Genomic DNA, 18,394 nt, shown 5'->3' with positions numbered 1-18,394 from the left:
GAAATCCACAGTATCACCAACAAAATGCCATCAGCTGTTATTGATTTTTTTTGCTTGATATCTTTTGAAATAGCTGGCATAGGGGAGACTGCACACAGAATGTGGCTACTCATCAGATCAGGTCATATTCAAGACAGAAATATAGGAAAAAATGCACCCAGATAACTAGAAAAAAATATTTGGATATTTAATGTTGAGACATACAGTGGGAAGTAAGAAAGGTTATTAATCTGCCCGCTGTTATGGAGAGAAGTACAGCAGTAGTGAGACAAGCATTGTAAGGACAGGGCTGCTTTACTGAAGCAACTACTGACATGTGCCCCTCAGTGCAGCTGGGTACTTGCCAATACCTGCTCAGTTTGCTCCATGGAGAGCATGAACAATTGCTGTGAAAATATTTCCTATGGAAAAGTAGAGACGAGGCTAGGAAGTCTTTCTGCACAAGTGTATCCTCTTTGGCTTTGTAGTATATAAATTCTGTAGCACTAATCTGAGCTGTAGTATAGTGGTTAATGACATTTAGGCTAAGCAGCTGTGTTGACTCAGTGTTTCATACTTTGTGGCTATTAGGGTAGTTACTGGTCTTGTTCTTTTCCAACTCATAAACCCTCTGTTTTTGAAAGTGTCATCTACTAATTTTATAGTGGATATATTCCCTTTTATAAGAAACAAGGCAGACTTTAGCAGCTGATAGTCTAAAATATTGTCTCTCTAGAAGATTCTCTGCACACTGGCAGTGGAAGAACTCCTTTTGCATTCAAAGTAGGAGATTCCTTGCACCTTCTTTTTTTGATATACCTCTTTGAAATGCAAGAGGAAATGTCAAAAATGATCTCATATTTTATTATTCCTGTCCTTCCATCCTTCCTTTGTAAGACCATTCTTTACAGAGAATTTTTTCCTGTCCACTATAAAAACCAGACTTTGTTCAAGTGCTGCTGCTTATACTTCACTATCATCAGGAAAGCTGGAAATAAGATTGTAACTTGTAATCCATTTATATTTTAAATACCTTTGTCTGACAGCAATCCTAACATACAGTTTTTGTATCAATTTGTAAGATGCTGTAGCATGAGAAAGGTAATAATTGTACTCAAAGGTTGTGTATTTTCGGAGACAAATATTGCTAGTAAAAATAGCCAGGCTTTTGTGCATGTGAATCCCTTCTCAGAATGTTTTGATTTTCTACTTATTAGAAAATCACTATGAATGTAATTATACTAATGTAGCTAGTGAATGAATCTTGTTTTAATCATACTTGTACTTCTAAGTATGGCAGAATCCTGGTCTGGAGAGCAGAACACAAAGCCATCATCATGTTACTACGCCTTTGCTGACTCTCATTTGGCCTAATGCAATTTTCCCCTTAGCCTAGTAAAATGCCAAAGTTGATTAACGTTGATTAAGACTGTTCATAAACTTTTCATGCTGCACAGTTTGATTTTATCTGAGGCATGTCAACTAGGATCTCATGGGGAGCCTTTTCAGGGAAACAGTGCTAGAAAGTGTCAAGTAAGTGCTAATGATCTCAATGTACAAGAAAGAAATTGTTTTCCAATTAGACTTTAGCTTTTGCCATTCTAGTGCCTTCTGTCTCTGGAGTGTAAAATGAACTTTCACAAGATACTGGCTCCTTTCTTCATGTACTGGAGCTAAAATTGTAATGTATGCTTACTTGAATTTAAAAAAAAATTAAGTTGCCTGTAGCATTGTGCTTTTAGGAACAGTTTCACAATGCTACTCCTTCTGCCTTTATCTATTATTTGAATTAATTGAACTTCCTGATAATTTTTGGTCATTTGACAGATGTGCAACCTAGAAAGGTACATTTCTAGATAGAAAATACCAGATGCTAAACTTTAATTATCATCCCTTTCAGGCATGTTTTCATTATCAAAACTGCTATAGTCTGGGTCTGTGAGAATATACTGTAGTTGAAAATCCAAACAGCTAAAGCCCTGTGGCCTTTGGATTTTGAGGAAAACAAAAAGTCAAACCAGTATTTTCTATCTCTTGCCAACAGAGAGGTCAGAGCTTAAACTGGATGCAGTAAAAAAGGAACCTCAGTAATGGACTGGTTTTGCATTAATGGATGTTACCTTGAGAACTTTCCACTCAAATGCTACTTTGGGAAAACTCTAAACAGTTCTACTCTACTCTAGCAAAGATGCTCTGTCTCCCAAATTCTGTCTCATTTTTCTTCAAAGATCAGTTTAACACCATCTTGTAATAATGTCCATGAAAAAATAGTCATCTTTCACTTCTCTAGTGTTGCTACCTTTATCTTACTGCTGTCTTCTCATTTCAATTGCATTTGTCTGAGTTACCCATGAATTGTGTTTTGTCTGTGGCTCTCTGAGTTTTCTATGGCAATAGGCTGTTTCTTGTGCTATTTTTTCTATTAATTTCTAGGGCACTAGACTCTTCATACATGATTAGGCTTTCTAAGCATGACTGTAATAACAACAACAACAACAACAACAAATCAGGATATTATTAATACTTTTAATAATGAATAATAAATTGAGAGACAGAATCACATAGTGCAGTCCACAAAAGAAAAAAAAAAAAAAGAAAAAAAAAGAAAGAAAGGAAAAAAGAAGAAAAGAAAAAGGGCAAACAGTCATTTCTATCTTGTATAAAATCAGGAGATTGGGGACTTTCAAGATGTCACTACAATAGGAATGAATATATTCCTGAGATCTGGAACAGGATATTCTGTACCAACTCTGGAGGACAATCTTATGACTGAATTAAAAAAAATCACATGGGACTTAAGAATACTGGTGTTTCTTCTGAAACAGCTTGAGTTTCATAAATGCAGGAGGGGTCAGGGAAGAGGGATTAGAAGGCAGCAAAGAGGGAAGACAATGCTGCATCCATAACTTACAGGAACATATGATAATGTTCTAAGCACCAACTGTGCTAATGTTAGCCTGTGCTTTATGTGTTGAATAATGCCTATATATCCATCATTTAGAAACCAGTGTAGTATCTGACAACTCAGAACAATGGAAAAGAAACCAGAGTGCTCAAGCTGGGGACAATTTTTAATACCAATAAAGGTATTAAATATCAAGGAATGATCTGTAAGGGACTAAAAAATAGATTTGTATAGTTTTGCTAGGATTCTTGGTTCTACAATTCTTTTAGCTGGACAATTGCAACACTGTTGATTTATTACAATCAGGATTGTTAGATTATACGAATAAACTTGCTGCCCAGTTACTTAGAAACATTGCTGGTACATGTAGAGAATCAAATAGAAATGTATAACCAAAGAACTGTCATTACATGGGAACTTTTAGGTTCTTTCAAAACTTCCCCCTTTGTCTTTCAATCAATTAACTGAATAATCAAAATTGAACTGTCAAATTCAGACAGAAAATACTGAGTTTAAGATCCTGTAAAGATTTTAGCCTGCATCTTTAATTCAGCCTGTTTTGTGTCACAAATATGACAGAATATTTCAAACTGAGCATGGAAACAGAACTGCAGGAATGAGACAAAATAAAGTTAGTAGTATTGATCATATTTACAAACTTATATACCCTGTGTCTGTGTATAACTACTCTGGACAAAACATTCAAGCTACAGAAATCATGTTTAACAAGTATCCCATTCACAGAATAGTTTAGGTTGGAAGGAACCTTTAAAGGTCATCTAATCCACCACCCCTCTGAGCAACACGTTCTAGTTTTATTACCCCTACGATAAAAAAATTTCTTCCTTCTATATATCTACTTTAGTCTGCAACAGGCTAAAACATATTTCCCCATCTAACTTATGGACTCTCTTTAGGTATTTACAGGCCACATTAAGGTTACCAGAGTCTTCTCTTCTCCAGGCTGAGCTGCCCTAACTCTCCCAACCTTAAACCAGAAAACTATCTAATTGATCTGAACCTCTCTTCAGTTTTCAGCCAGCTGAGCTTACAGAAAACATATTTGCTAAGGCCTCTACTATATTGCATTTCAAAATACAACCTGGATCCCAACTCCTCAGTCCACTGAGAGAAGGCAAATAAATCTCTTCCTAGCAGAGCTAATTTAGGAATAAGGTTGGACATCCTCCATAACTCAAGCAGTTCCCATGATGCCCATGGAGAGCCCCCAGTTCTCTAATCCAAAAGGGTTCTCCTTGAGCAGGGCAAGGGTTTGGTAGAGGGTAAAAATTAAGTTACACATTTCAGAGCAACTTAAGAAATTTACCATTCTGACTCAGTGAAGATGCTGATCGTATTCACAGTCTGGAGGAAAGAATGTGTTCTGTAGATAAAAGACCAATACCTCTCCATCTGCTGCAGACAGATCCTTAACACCAGTTAAATTGGGAGGAAGCATTTCACTAATATAGTTGGTTATGGCCAGTACTGTGTATACTATGGATGACACTCTTTTATAGGGAATGAGATTAACAAATAAAAAAATCTAACTTCTACCCATAAATATCTAGTATTGTCCAAATCCAAATTGTGGGGAAGTATCCAACTAATAGAAATTTGCTTGGAGCATAAAAAAAATTGCATAGAGAGTAGCAAAATCCTCCCGAAAGCAATCAAATGACAATTTGATGACATTATATAATATGTTTCCTCAATTTAGACAGGAGGAAGCTGGGAATGATCCAAGACTGCACCAGAAAACCAGTCCATGATGGTTGGATAGCATTTAGTACAGGACCTGGAAAACACAATTTGTTGCAGTGTAGTTTTTCCTTCCTGTATGGGACTTTGAGGAGTTCCCTGCAGATTGATTCCATGAAGGAAACATTTCTTGCTGGTTATACATCTGACTTGATCCACTGAGAGTCTGAGTACTGGTCATTTTCAACCATGAATATGTCTTTAATTTCCTCCATTCACTCATCCATAATAGAATGCTTAAAAGTTCCCTTCATGTCAGCTACATAAAAATGTTTTCTGAGCTTCAAATTGGGACAGAAATAATAAATAATTAGTTACACTGGATTTTTTCCCCTTATACAAAACATTATAAAGCAGATGTTAGCACTTCCTTTTCAGAGAAGACTTATACTTGACATGATTAAACAATGAATCTACCAACTCATTTACTCTTGTAGTTGCTATGAGGAAGGAAATGGGAGTAAGTATAATGAGACCCTTAGAGAAAGACATTTTGTGATGATATATAAAACTAGGTTACAATATCACTGTTTCCTTGGGAACCCCTCATGTCTAGCAGAACTGAAAAGGAACAGATAAAAAAAGGGTATCAGAAAAAATATATTAATAACACTGCTGGTGTCAGTACATTTAGGTGACTTACAGAAGCCAAAGAAGCTAAAAGAAAGTATCACATGACTTTGATATACAATTAGAGTGAATTTTCATTTACAGATTTTGCAGTGAAGAACAATTTCAGCAGAGGATTGTAAACCAGGAATGGGAATCTGTTTTTTTGGAGGGTGGTAGTGAGTTCAGAATGAGAAATGAAAAGAACAGGAAGGGCAGGGAAACTGGAGACACATGAATGGGAAGGTCAGAATTAAAAATGAATGCTCCTTAAAAATAATTTTTGATCATACTTCATTATAGTATGATCATTTGTTGGTCGATTATAAACTGCTGTTGACCCCATTACACTGGAGTGGGTAGGGAAGTCTGTGCTGTATGTTGTCATTAATATATCACCTGAGTAATGTAAATAACAGTAGAAACATGAGACAATGCTGTGCAGGCTGACAGGTACATGAACAAAAAATGTTTGTTTTCAATTGCAGAAAAATGTGAGGAATGATAGGTGGAACTGATTATGAGAAAGGAAGGTAGAAGCTTAGAAAGGTTAAGCTGATCCATTTTTTCATTGTCATCAAGACAGGATGTCTTCCACTCTGAATCTGCTCTCTCTCTTTTCAAAACAATTAGCTAGATAACATATGGGGATTACAGTTCCTGTCCCTGTATTTGTTTGTTTACAGTAATGGCAGGGGATTTAGTGGAAACAAGGCAAATACCAAGGAGAAAAGAAAGCTCTTGAAATTCTACAGTAATGCTGAGAGCAAGTATTTGTCATTTGTGGATGAAATATCACAGGCACATTGAAAAGAAGCAGGCACTGTAAATCCAGAGAGTTCAAAGGTAAATATCCATTGGAAGGAATCTCAGCTGAATGAGGCAATGCACAAAAAACCGTAGTGATGTCTTGCAACCAAAACTACAGCCTGAATGGTTGAGGCATGGCATGAAATATTCTTGAACCAACTGTGTAACCTGACAGGAGTGACTACTTTCAATTGGTCTGGTTCTTTGTAATCGTTCTTAGAAGTGATTGACTGATTTCTCTTGTTCTTCACTTCCCTGGGATAAAATGTATTTTCCAAAGGCTTCTCTACAGTTAATTCTTCCATTCAACATTCATAGATTGATAAAGAATGTACTATATTTGGGAATCTGATGACACATGGTTCTAAATTTCCTCTTCTTTTTGATTTTGATGCCAGATTTATCTAGTGCCTGGAAGAAACCAGGAATTCGGTGAGAGCCAGCTGGCTGGAATCCAGTCTGAAAGGTGAAGGTGATGTGAACTGGAGGAGCAGAATGTTTTCAGGACTGAATGAAAAATTACACAGTTTATTTTACAAGGATATCTGCTTAAATATAATATGCTCAGTGTCTTACACAATGGTTTATGGTTTTTACCATAGGGTCTACTATAAAAAGTTTACATCAAGAAATGGAATGGTCTCCTTTAGCTAAGGATGCCAGTGACATTTCTCAGAAAAAATTAAAATTCAATGAAATTATGTGCCTGATGATAGGTAGAGATTATTTTAAGACCTGCTTTACCACAGCAAACCTCCCCTGTCCTTCCAACAATCTGTTCCTCTAGAATTTGTTTCCACAAAGGAATGGTGTTTTCACATGCAGGCAGAACTCTTTAGTTTGTGGACCCACATCCTAGAGTTTATTCTCCATGGAAATACAGCTAATGAGGACCACAATAGGTTCTGGAACATTACTTTTTCCCCCATGTCTTTGCATGTGGTTATAAATTGATGTCATGGCAGATAACAACACCAGCTCCAAGACTATATGATCTGGGATGAGATTTCAAACTGCTGAAATGAAACCTTTTAAAATCACTTTATTATTGCTGTATACACTTCCATGTTATCCAGCACTGATGTTATGTCTCATCAAGTGAGAAAACAGCAAGAAGAACTCTTGTCTCTTACAGAGTAAAAACATACAGATTTGGATTGAATTGTTTCTTTGGCATTCTTGGATAGGGTATTTCCCATTTATTTGGTCTGAATGGCATTTTGGGTAGTGTAGGATGCTTTTCCCAGAAATTATTTCTTGCAACAAAATGACTACTCAGGTGGGGGATTTATAGGTAGCAAAAGAGTTTTGAGAGGTTTATTTCACCACTACCTGGTGCCCATGTGGGAGGAGGACTTTCTTCTCCAATCTTCTCTAATGGGTGTCACATTCTTGCTCTTCTGGGTTAGAGGAATCTGTCCAGACAGAGGCTGGGGTAGATTTCACGCCTTGCGTGGGGTGAAGGACACTCCAGCAGGACCTTATGTGGGCGATCGTGGAGCAGCAGGTCTGTTGGGCTGGATTCGCACGGCTGAACAGCGATGCGGTTCCCGGCTCGGGGGAACCGGAGGCCGGTCCGGCGCACACCCCGCGTCTCCCTTGATGGTGCTCTGCGGTTCTCTGACCGATCTGCGGACCGTGCCGTGGGGCCTACGAGGGGACAGGGATATGGGTGCTCTGCTGGCCTCCCGGGCGGCTCGCCCTCGCCTTTCCCTCTGCCTCCATTTCCTCCTCCCGGGGCCGGCGCTCCCCCCCGCCAGATCCTTCTCCCTAGGGCTGCGTTTGGGGACCGGCCCGGCCGAGCGGGTGCCCCTCTCCGGCCGCCCTGCGGGCGGCAGGGGCAGCGGGAGCGGCGGGAGATGCGGGAGCGGCGGCAGGGGCAGCGTCTCCCCGCCCTCCCCCTTGCCCCCCCGCGGCCGCCGGGCTCGGTCCTCCCAGCGCGTCGCCGGCGCCTTGGCTCCTCCTTGTCCTTCCTCGCGTGATTTTTATCGCGTCCATTTTTTGTGCGGGGATAAATAAATAAATAAGGGCAGCTGCCGCCCGCCGCCCCCCGCCGCCAGCCCGCGCGGCGCCGCTAGGGGCGGCAGCCGGGCCCCGCATCGCCCCGCGCCGCTCGGCTCAGGAGAGGGAGGCAGCGGGGCGATGCGGAGCCCCCTCCCGTGACTCCGGCTCTCCGCCATGCCATGGGTTAGGCGGACTCCATCCCGCAGCCGAGAGGGCACCAGCCAAGCGAGGCGGCGGCAGGAAGCGGCGCGGTCCGGCAGAAGAGCGGCGGGAGGCGGCGGCGGCGGGAGGCGAGCGCGGCGCCCCGCGGCCCCTTCCATGGACGGCGGCGAGGAATTATGAGCCGCGGCCGGCGGCCGGGACTGGCGCTCGCCCGCTGGGGCTTTCCCCGCTGCGCGCCTCGGGGCGCCGGGGCTCCGCTCTCGTACGGCGGCAGTCGCTGCCCCCGTCTCCTGACCCCCCGACGCTCGCTCCGTCCCCCCTCTCCCTGCCTGGAGCTCGGGGTTGGGATAATCTCGCTCGCACCCAAACCACAGCGCTCCCGCGGCTAATCCTGCCCTCTCCCCTCTCCCTCCCCACCCCGCCCCCGGCCCTTCCTCTGCTGCCCTCTCCCCTCCCCGCTCCCCCTGCTCGCCCCCCGGGGCCCCTCCGTCCCCGTCCTCCCGCTGCCGCCGGCGGCCCGGCGGGTGGGTGCGAGGTCGGGGCTGCCGGGCACCCCGCCCCTCCCCGGCGGGGCCGTCATTAGGCTGCCGGTTGATTACAGGGTATTGATTTGTATGTGCTTCTCCCGGCGCCGGCCGCTCCCGCTGGTGCTGCTGGAGTTCGGGCAGCGCTTCTCGTAGCGGCGGCGGCAGCTCCTACCAAACATGTCGGCTCCCGCCGGGCCCCGGAGCGGCCCCGCCGCTCCTCAGCCTCCTCCGGCCCCGCAGCCCGAGATGCCGGACCTCAGCCACCTCACGGAGGAAGAGCGGAAGATCATCCTGGCCGTCATGGACCGCCAGAAGAAGGAAGAGGAGAAGGAGCAATCCGTGCTCAAGTAAGGGCGGGCGCATCCCTTTCTCGTCCTCCCGGGCCCGGGGCCGCGAAAGTCTCTCCTCTGGCCCCGGGGGCCGCACGGCCAGGGCGGGAGAGAGGAGTCGGGCGGCCGGGGTCGGGCAGGGGTGCTCGGCGCCGGGCGAGTGTGGGGCACGGCGGGAGGGACCCGCGGGGGCGGCCAGGGACGCGGCAGCGCTCGGCGCCTGCCTTAGTCGAGCTCCGCGGGGCGGCTCCGGCTCCGCACGCTCCGGCGCCGGCGGGAACCGGGCGCCCAACATGGCCGCACAGGTGCCGTCCTCACCCGGCGTGTTCCATCGGGAGGACGCGGGTGGGTCGGGGCGGCGGTCGGCGCCGCCGAAGGGGGCGGACCGGCAGCATCGGGCCCGGTGCCGGGGGCGCGGCGGGCTCCGTGCTGGCGGCGGCGGCCCTGCCGGGCGGAGCGGCACCGCCGGGGCCTGGGCTCCGGCCGCCTGGCTGGGTGGGTTTGCCACAGCCGCCATCTTCCCCCGACAACGTGTCTGCCGCCCGCCCCCGCCCCGCTGCTCTTTCCAAGCGTGAGCCCCGGCGCCGGGGAAAGCGGGACGCCTTCCGCCTGCCCGGCGCGGGCGTGGGGGCGGCCCCGGCCCCAGCACCGGCACCGGCACCGGCACCGGCACCGGCACCGGCAGCTGTCCGGAGAGACCCGGCTCAGCATTTGGAGCTAGCTGTCCACAGTCCCCCGGCCCAGCTCAGCACCGGGAGCTGTCCACAGCCACCCGGCCCAGCTCAGCACCGGGAGCTGTCCACAGCCGCCCGGCCCAGCTCAGCACCGGGAGCTGTCCACAGTCCCCCGGCCCCGTTCAGCACCGGGAGCTGTCCACAGCCGCCCGGCCCAGCTCAGCACCGGGAGCTGTCCTCGGCCGCCCCGTTCAGCACCGGGAGTGTCCGGGCAGGAGCGCGGGGCCCGGGAAGCGCGAGTTTCCCCGTGCACCGTGCCCCGTTCCCGGGGTGACACCGATCTCCTTGCAGGCCCGGGGGTCCCGCTGCCGTGCACGGCGTGGGTCACGCCCTTCTCAGTCGGCTGGCAGACACTGAGTAAAGTCGAGAAAACTGTTCTCCCTTAGTGATGGAGTAATCACGCTGACTTCTAGTGGTTTAAAAATAAGCAAAGCTACTGCTGTCGTGGATGTGACTTTGATGAGTGTGGTGAAGCTGAAGCTCTAAGCTCTAAGTGGGTTTTTTTTTGTACCAAAATTAGCGTTGTGTCTTGGACATGTTAATTGCAGCTGGTCTTTCACACTCAGCACCTGGAAGCTGTCTTCTGGGCTTTAGTTGCTGACTTTGGAAGTCTGTTTCCAAGATTCACTGCATCATACCAAAAACTTCAAATATACTTTGTGTGACAGCTCCTAAATGTTGAGGAGATCTCCTAAAAACATTTCAAAATCTGTTTAAAAAGGTTTTTGTTGAATGAACATTCTGAAGCACGACAGTGTAATGTGAGCACTGGAAATAAAGTACCATACCTTCTTTTGTCACCACATCTTAGTCTCTTGCTCTACAGTTTGTTTGCTATTGGAATACTTTATTTTGAAACCATTTAGACTATTTTATTAAGTTGCGTGATATACCAAAATAAATGCAAATTTTCGTCTAAAATTTTTGCACTCTTAAAAATCATTCATAAAAATGGAAGTTCAAGTTGGAAGCTGCAGGAATTCAAGGAATTAAGGTTGAATTTATTTTTATTAAATATATAATAATAACATTAAAGTTTTAAAGAAGGCTCCTGTCAACTTTTGCTGTGGAGAGTAATATTTATGATCAAATATGAAGTAAAACATCAGTACAATACCAGGATGAGCTTGAATGGTTAAGCTTGCAAATGAAGAATAAACTGTTCTCAAGTAATGGTAAGGTAAAACTAACTTAAGAAATGAAGCAGAATTGTTTTCATTTGTAATAGTGAGAATCTTGGAAGCTGACAATGGGCAAATAAAAGGTCTTGATCATATCTAAGGATAAAATTTATGTAGGGTTTAGTTTCTCATTATGTCTCACTAAAAGTGTCCTCTTGAGTTCTGTGTAAGCTGTGAGGGAGATGGTAAGGTGTAAAGTTTATACATAAAGGATAGCCTAAAGCAGTGCTATCAGGAAAATGCTGTTGTCAATGGAATTTGAATAGATGGCGCACAGTATTTTAGAGGGTAGTGAGAAGTGAGCTGGTGTCAGATGAATAACTCATCAGTTTCATTTTTCTTAAAATGAAGTGTCTCCTTGAACCATCAGGTACATGTTTATTCTAAAAATATCTACAGATTTATCAAGCACAACCCTCCACCAGTCATACCAGCATCCTTATGTAGATATTACTGAGTTTAATTCTCTTTAGAGATATTTTCCTTCTGAGAAAGAATAAAAAAACCCTCCCATGTTTATATGAATGAACTACTGTTATTGCATAGAGATAAATATAGAGCTAAATCCTGCAGTCTTTGTTCAAGTGTAATTCTCCTCGAAGGCAAGCTTCTTTTGAAGTGGAAGGTATTTTTGCCTCAGCAATAAAATTGTGTCATTTCATTCCGTGGAGACATATAGCAGGATTAAAAAAATGCTGAAAACAAGAGTTGACATTTAGAGATATTAACACAAGAACTGTTCAAATGTTGAAGAAAGCAGCAAGCATGTATTCCCTCTATTTATTTTTAAATCATTTATGGTGATTGACTGTCAGCATGAATGGCTTCTCCCTGGGCTCTACTTCCTTTCTCCATTCTGTTTCTATCTTGTGTTTTTCAAATTCTTATGCTGTTCCCATCACTGTGGTATTTGAGCATTTTCCAAAAGAGCATTAAGTAGTGTGACTCACATCTGTAATGTGGACTATTTATTCTTTTCCTTTCACTCCCTGGGGTAAAGATGTGTGGATTTAAAATAGATACATAATTTCTCCTTATGCCTGTTTTACTCTTTTTGGGGAAGGGAATACAGATGGTATTGAGTTGTAATCTGTAGCAACTAATAGTGATCGGGTCAGCATGAATTCTTGCCAGGATTTGATGGAACATGATGGCATGGAAAGCAGAAGCTTTCCAGATTTGCTCTGTCCTTTGGCCTGGTTTGGTCTGTGAAATACGCTGAGCTACAGTTGTGCACTGTGTTCCTGAGGTGGAGCTTCTGCTTTAAAAAGGATGGGTGGCAAATTCTGCTGCTTTGGCTGTCTCTCTTCTTGAATTTTTGGGACCCTTGGAGTGCATTTTGAGTGTTATGGGCTAAGAAGTTGTCTTTTTGACAAGGTTATTGAATATATATTTTGCATAATATTTAATATGCATAATGCGTGACAGAATGAATTTATGTCTGTACTCTGGGTGTAAGTCTTTGCTGTTTAAAGAATATTTACATATTTTCAACTTTTTCTTTGTGGATATTTTACTGTCTTGGATAGAGGATAGAATTTTTGATGATCACTTTTCCTTTAAATTATGCACATCCTTCCCCTTATAAAATCCAGTTTTGTGTGTGTAAGCTTTTTAACAGATTTTAGACAGCACATTTCCTCCATACAGACTGACTTATGGGATCAGTCTTGTGCTTTTTTACTTTTAATTTGTACTTCGTTTCTGTATCAAAGAACTGCGTTGAGAGAATGCACACAGGAATAAAAATAGATGTTAGGATGCTGCCATTATTTATTAAGACTTCTGTTTCAGCCTGTGTGATGTGCATCTACACTTTCCTACTTGAAATATCACAAGTATTCTAAAGATAAAGTGCTCTCCTCATAAAGTCAAACTCATAGCTCTGAAAATACATGTATTTCAACTTTTCACAAGAGTCTGGCTCAGTAGTAGACAAATTTTCCCAAGAAAAATATTTTTAATGAAATCATCCAACTTTTCATATATTTGCAAAGCATTACAGGTTTACCATGAGGTCCTTGTAAAAGATTTCTTTTAAAAGAAGTGTGTGGCTTTGTCAGCTGATTTACCTAAGGAAGGTGGAAACAGTGGGCTAGCTAGAGGATGGTGGCTCTCTGTGAACCACCACTGTCAAGTCCAGAGTGAACTTTAGGAAGGCACAACTGACTGCAGGCTCAGTTACTGTGACGGTGATTGCACAGATGTGATAAAAATGGGGTAGCAACACTGAATGAAACAAAACCTCTGACAAACAAAACCAAGGAAGCTGGGCTTTGTGAGCTCTGTATGACACTGTGAGTGGGTGAGGTGTGGGGCAGGATGCTCACCTGGGGAAGAGGAAGCAATAAGTCGATGGCCATGACTCACAGAAGTGTAAATATCAGACTCACAAAGCTATTGTACTATTTTATAAATAATTATCTTACTTTATAAATAATCAGCTCTGATTTACACTGTCTTAAAAGTATTGTATGTTTTGGATTTGGATTTCAGGGCTGGAAAGAAGATATAGGTGGTGATTATTGATTTTGCTTTTGGAAAATGGAGATATGTATAGGAATTCCTAAAGTTTCCAGAGTAAAAGGCAAAAAGATTTGCTTTTGACTAAAAAGTAAACTAGGACTTCAGGCAATGTTAGTTATGTTATGCTCCCATAATTTTGCACCGCATTTTGTCTGAATTTGGAGTGCTGATTAGAATGGTTCATTGCTACACCACTCATAATTTTGCTCTTGTTTCTCTGTTTTATAAAATCAAATATGGTCCAAGTGACATTAAAAGTAATAACTTTATGCAGTATAAAATAAGTGATAGTGGAAGTTACACAAATATACATATATATATAGCTGAGGAGGATACTTGCCCTCTTTCATGCCCTGCCAGGTCCTCTTCCCTTCCAACCACCTCATTCTGCTCCCTTGTAATATTCTTTATAGTCTCCCCTTTCTTTTGTTTTAATAATTTGTACTGCTTTTTGGGCCTCTCTCAAAGTTGTCATTGTTCCTTGCTCTTCACTCTTATCACATGCTTAGACTGATGACAGATTTTATACTGTAGATAATACTTGTCCGCTTGTTATGGCTTGTACCATTAGCTCTTCAAGAAGACTCAGTGTTTACAATTGTTCTCTAAAGAACCTAACTCACTTTTAGACACTGTCTACAAATGATTGAAGCAGTACTTGCTCCTAGTGACTAAGCAGAATATATTTGGAGATTATACAGAGCACCAGTTACACTAATTATTTGGCTTGATAATTGTTATGTTGAGTAAAGTTTTAGAAGACTGCAATAGTGCTGACATTCCCACATTCAGGAAGTACAAGTAAGATTGGTTGGATGTAGAAAGGCTTGACATCATACGGGGCTGAGAAATAGTCTAACAGATACAGGATTTAGTTAAAAAAGAACCCCAAAATAGACATTCAACACCAGATAGTATGTGCTTTCTGCAGTCTTGTCAAATAAATATCTTTCTGCACTTCTTTGAAAAAAAAAAGAGAAAAAACCATTTAATTTTACATCTGAAAGAGAGGAGTGAAGATCATAATTTTAAGGTGCTGGGATTGTATCCTAGAAAGCAGTGACTGGGTGAAATGCAGTGGTCTCTGGAGGTGAGGTTAGGAGACTGAATGGTCCGTTCTGGATTTTGTCTGCATGCATCTCTGAGCTGGGTAACATTTAAATAACTGAGAATGTCAAATAATTGATTTTTCCATTGAAACAATGGCTAATTAGTGTATATATTGTAAGTGTCAAAACACACAGAAGTTATTGGTTACTGCAGAACTGGTGTAAAATGTGGTTTTACCCTGCCAGTGAAGTTTTAAAATACTTGCAACATATTCAAAGTTCCATAATAAGGAGGAAAAAGTAAACTGGTAGTTTGAACTTGCAATTTTAAGCCAGTGGAATGGGATTTTCTTCAGCTTAATGCCACCCCTCACCCTTTTGCTTTAGTGGCTTCCTTCAAGTTTGTTATCATATTTACAGTCAGTCAGAATGCTAGGGTAGTTTCTAAGACCATTAGACCATCTTTTTCCAAGAAGGATTATTTTGGTATGATCTTCCCTTTTCCCCCAATGTATTCACTGATGATGCATTTTGACAGAAACCTGGGGAGATAAAATCCCAAGAACACATTAAGTGAACACATTATGGTCTCATCTATTCCTGTTTTACTGCAACAGACATTATACATTAACAATGAGCTTTGAGGTGAGGATGATTTTTTAAGTTAAGTTTAGATCACAAGGGCTGTTTCAATAATATGTTTTACTATATCAAGGTTATTGGCTACAATTTACCTTAGAAAACCTCATCTCTCTAGGAGTGGCCAAGTCTTTGTTTTGAATCTCTTGAGATACTAGTTGTCTACAAATGGCATTCAAAGGCAGTCATTGTTCAGACAAAGTTATTCATATTATAAATCTGAAGTTCATATTAACCTATATTGTTTTCAATGCTTACTGAATTTAGACTCTTTTGCAGGACTACATGGTGTAACAGGAGGAGCTGTTACACCCTTAAAGGAACTCTGTTGAGGGTTTGTTATAGTTTATTAATAAAAACAGTTTACACCAAATCTGGTGGTGCATTTGTAAACTCAGTAAACTCCAACAACTCCATCTCAGGAGCTATTTGTACTTCTGGTGGTCCAAAAGTTGTCATGACCAGCTCTCAAGACAGAAGTTTCTGACACTTATTTGTATAAAGTAGTGATTTTCAATTGTGAGACCCCATGTAACCAGTGAAATAAATACCTTTCCTGGCCGAGGCAAGGGCACATAGCGGACAGTGCACTGAATTCAATTGCAAAATCAGTGCTGTGCTCAACAGCTGCCTCTGCATGATATCATGTGGTGGCTGTGTCCTTATGTAGTTTTTCCAAGCTATGGTCTTGAAGCTGTGAAGATGTCAGTAAGGACTGAGACTGTAAGAGTTAATGTGACAAACAGAAAGAGATTGTATAGGGGAATAGCAGAGCATATAAGAAGTAAATGCATGTAATTTTTGGATAGTAAGAGTTCAAAGCAATTTCTGCTGGTTTCTGTCATTGAAAGTGGAAGACAGTATTTTTATAGTCTTGAATTTAAGTATCGGCTGTCATCACAGTACATGCTTGCAGAGTGATCTCAGTTGCATTTTGATAAAGAAATCAAACTCACGCATTTTGATAGAGGAAAAGTAATAGTCATAATAGTTGATTTTATGTATCTGTATCTTTAGGAGTTTCTAAGTTTTGATGTGAGGCCATAAAGAATATCTTTGATTTAAACTTTAAACTTTTTATTAAAAATATAGTGAGATATCCTTTTTATTAAAAATATAGTGAGTTTGTTCTAGCAGGAGTTAGCAAGAGTTGAACTCGTGTTTCAAACAAGTCTGAGTGCTTCTATTTTGAAAATTCATAAGAAAAATCTTTAAACTTTAAACAACACATAAAGCCCATTATTTTCTTTGTTTACTGTCTCTATGGGGCTGGTTTTTTCTTCTTAAATCTCATATGAGGTTGCTTAAATACTACCTGATGACCTATTCTTTATTTGACATTAATATTTTTAAGGTGAATCATTTCTTATAGCAAATATGATATTGTATTTGTTCTCAGACTATTTAACAGGTCATAACATTACTAGGTATTCAATATAACGTGGCATTTTGGTTCTGTGTATTTTTGAGGGCTGACTTACTTTAGAATGTGTACTATCTTAAGCATATGAAGGACATAAAATTTTTTCACCTTTAAATAAAATTGTGAGTTAGAAGAAGTTAGCCTGTTTTGGAAAATGGTTTACAACCATCTTTTGTATGACTTTTCAGAAATGTGTACTCCAGTGTGCTATCAAGAAATCCTTTTCCATATAGTGTTTATCTAACTCTTGGTGCATTTATACATTTTTCTGATCACAGAAAGGATGAGTGAGAAGAAGTGATTTTAAAGCTGTTTAAAGCCCAGAGAACACATGGAATAATAGAAAACATAGCTGGTTGTGACCTCAACAGGTCATGCAGTTCATCCTTTGCCTCAAGGCATGACCGGCTCTCAAGACAGAAGTTTCTGACACTTATTTATATAAAGTAGTGATTAGCAATTGTGAGACCCCACCTAACCAGTGAAATAAATAGCTTTTCTGGCCGAGGCAAGGGCACATAGCAGACAATGCACTGAATTCAAGCTAATCATCTCTGCAAGTGCTGTGTTGCCTATGTAGCAGAAAGTGAAGAGTGGGCCAAGCAGATCTTAGGGTAAAGCTCTTGTATACAGTATGAAAATTTTACATTTTTCAAATGATAGATTACTCTTGAAAGGTGTGAGAAGAATGACTACACTACCTACTCAACCAGGGATGGAGATTTCTTGAATTCCCTAGATAATTTGTCTCAGTTACTCAAAGTCCTTATCCTTATCACTAGAATTTCCCCCCTACTGTTAAACCTAAATCTCTTTCCTGACATTTGCTGCTTGCTCTGTCCACAATGGAAGTGCAATGCAGTCTGTTATTTTTCGGTTTGCAGCAACCTTTTATGTATTTCATAAATGTGGTAATATCTCCTCCTGTGTATTTTCATCACTCCTTTCTGTGGATTCAACAAGTCATATTTTCTAGAATTCTGACCATTCTTGCTGATAGTCTTTATATATACTTTTTGACTGATTTTTTTTTTTAATACAGTGTCCAAACCCAGACACATATTCCAAAAGTATGGGGAGAGCATGATGATAAAACTGTCTTGCATGGAACTCTTTCCTTGTATAGACAATGTCACATGTGTTTGGGGTTTTTGTTGTGGGACAGCACTTATGGATTCATGGTCAGCTTGTGATCTACTATCCTTTCACCATGCTTTTCTGCAGAGCTCTTGTTGAATCAGTAATTTCTCATTTTGTATTTTGAATTTGATTACCTCAGCTATGCAGTGTTTGTCTTTAGTGCCATTGAGTTGTATTCTGTCTATATCAGATGCCTCTTATGAATTTTGCATTCAATTTGCTTAAATAAAATGCACAACAGCCCTTGGAGCAGGAATGAGGACTTGCCTCTGGAGAGAGAGTATCCTAATCATAGAGATATTTGACTTCCTCTTGCCTGTCCATTCTCATTCCTGACTGCACGCTTGTATACCTTCATTGTTAGGATGCAGAATAAACTTTTCCAGAACCCATAACTGGTTCATTTGGGAAGCGAGAGCTGTGTTCAAATCTCTTCCTGATAAAGGAGGTCTTTCACCAACTTGGAAATACACAAATGCTATATTATTTTAAGGGAAACAGTTGCATCTGCTGCCATATTTATTCAGTAGGTGCAAGATGTTGGTTGACTTACAAAAAATTTGACAAAAATTTGAGGTCCCAAAAATACATAATTATTAGGGGTTCAATGAAGATA

At 41.8% G+C, this 18,394-nt stretch overlaps 1 protein-coding gene across 44 annotated transcripts in view; it reads left to right on the top strand.

Moving 5' to 3' along the window:
- The first annotated feature begins 8,732 nt into the window (after nucleotides 1–8,732).
- The window catches only part of RIMS2 (regulating synaptic membrane exocytosis 2), a 445,801-nt gene continuing 436,139 nt past the window's right edge, over nucleotides 8,733–18,394 (top strand). For all 44 annotated transcript variants that reach the window (XM_054627864.2, XM_077187200.1, XM_077187269.1 and 41 more), the window contains exon 1: nucleotides 8,733–9,104. In XM_054627864.2, the coding sequence (XP_054483839.1) occupies nucleotides 8,935–9,104 (170 nt within the window). In that variant the 5' untranslated portion in view covers nucleotides 8,733–8,934. The remainder of the gene's footprint in view (nucleotides 9,105–18,394) is intronic.

The sequence above is a fragment of the Agelaius phoeniceus genome, chromosome 1, assembly GCF_051311805.1.
Source record: "Agelaius phoeniceus isolate bAgePho1 chromosome 1, bAgePho1.hap1, whole genome shotgun sequence".
Lineage (NCBI taxonomy): Eukaryota > Metazoa > Chordata > Aves > Passeriformes > Icteridae > Agelaius > Agelaius phoeniceus.
The sequence above is the reverse complement of the archived record's forward strand: the minus strand, read 5'-3'. Positions and strand labels throughout refer to the sequence as shown.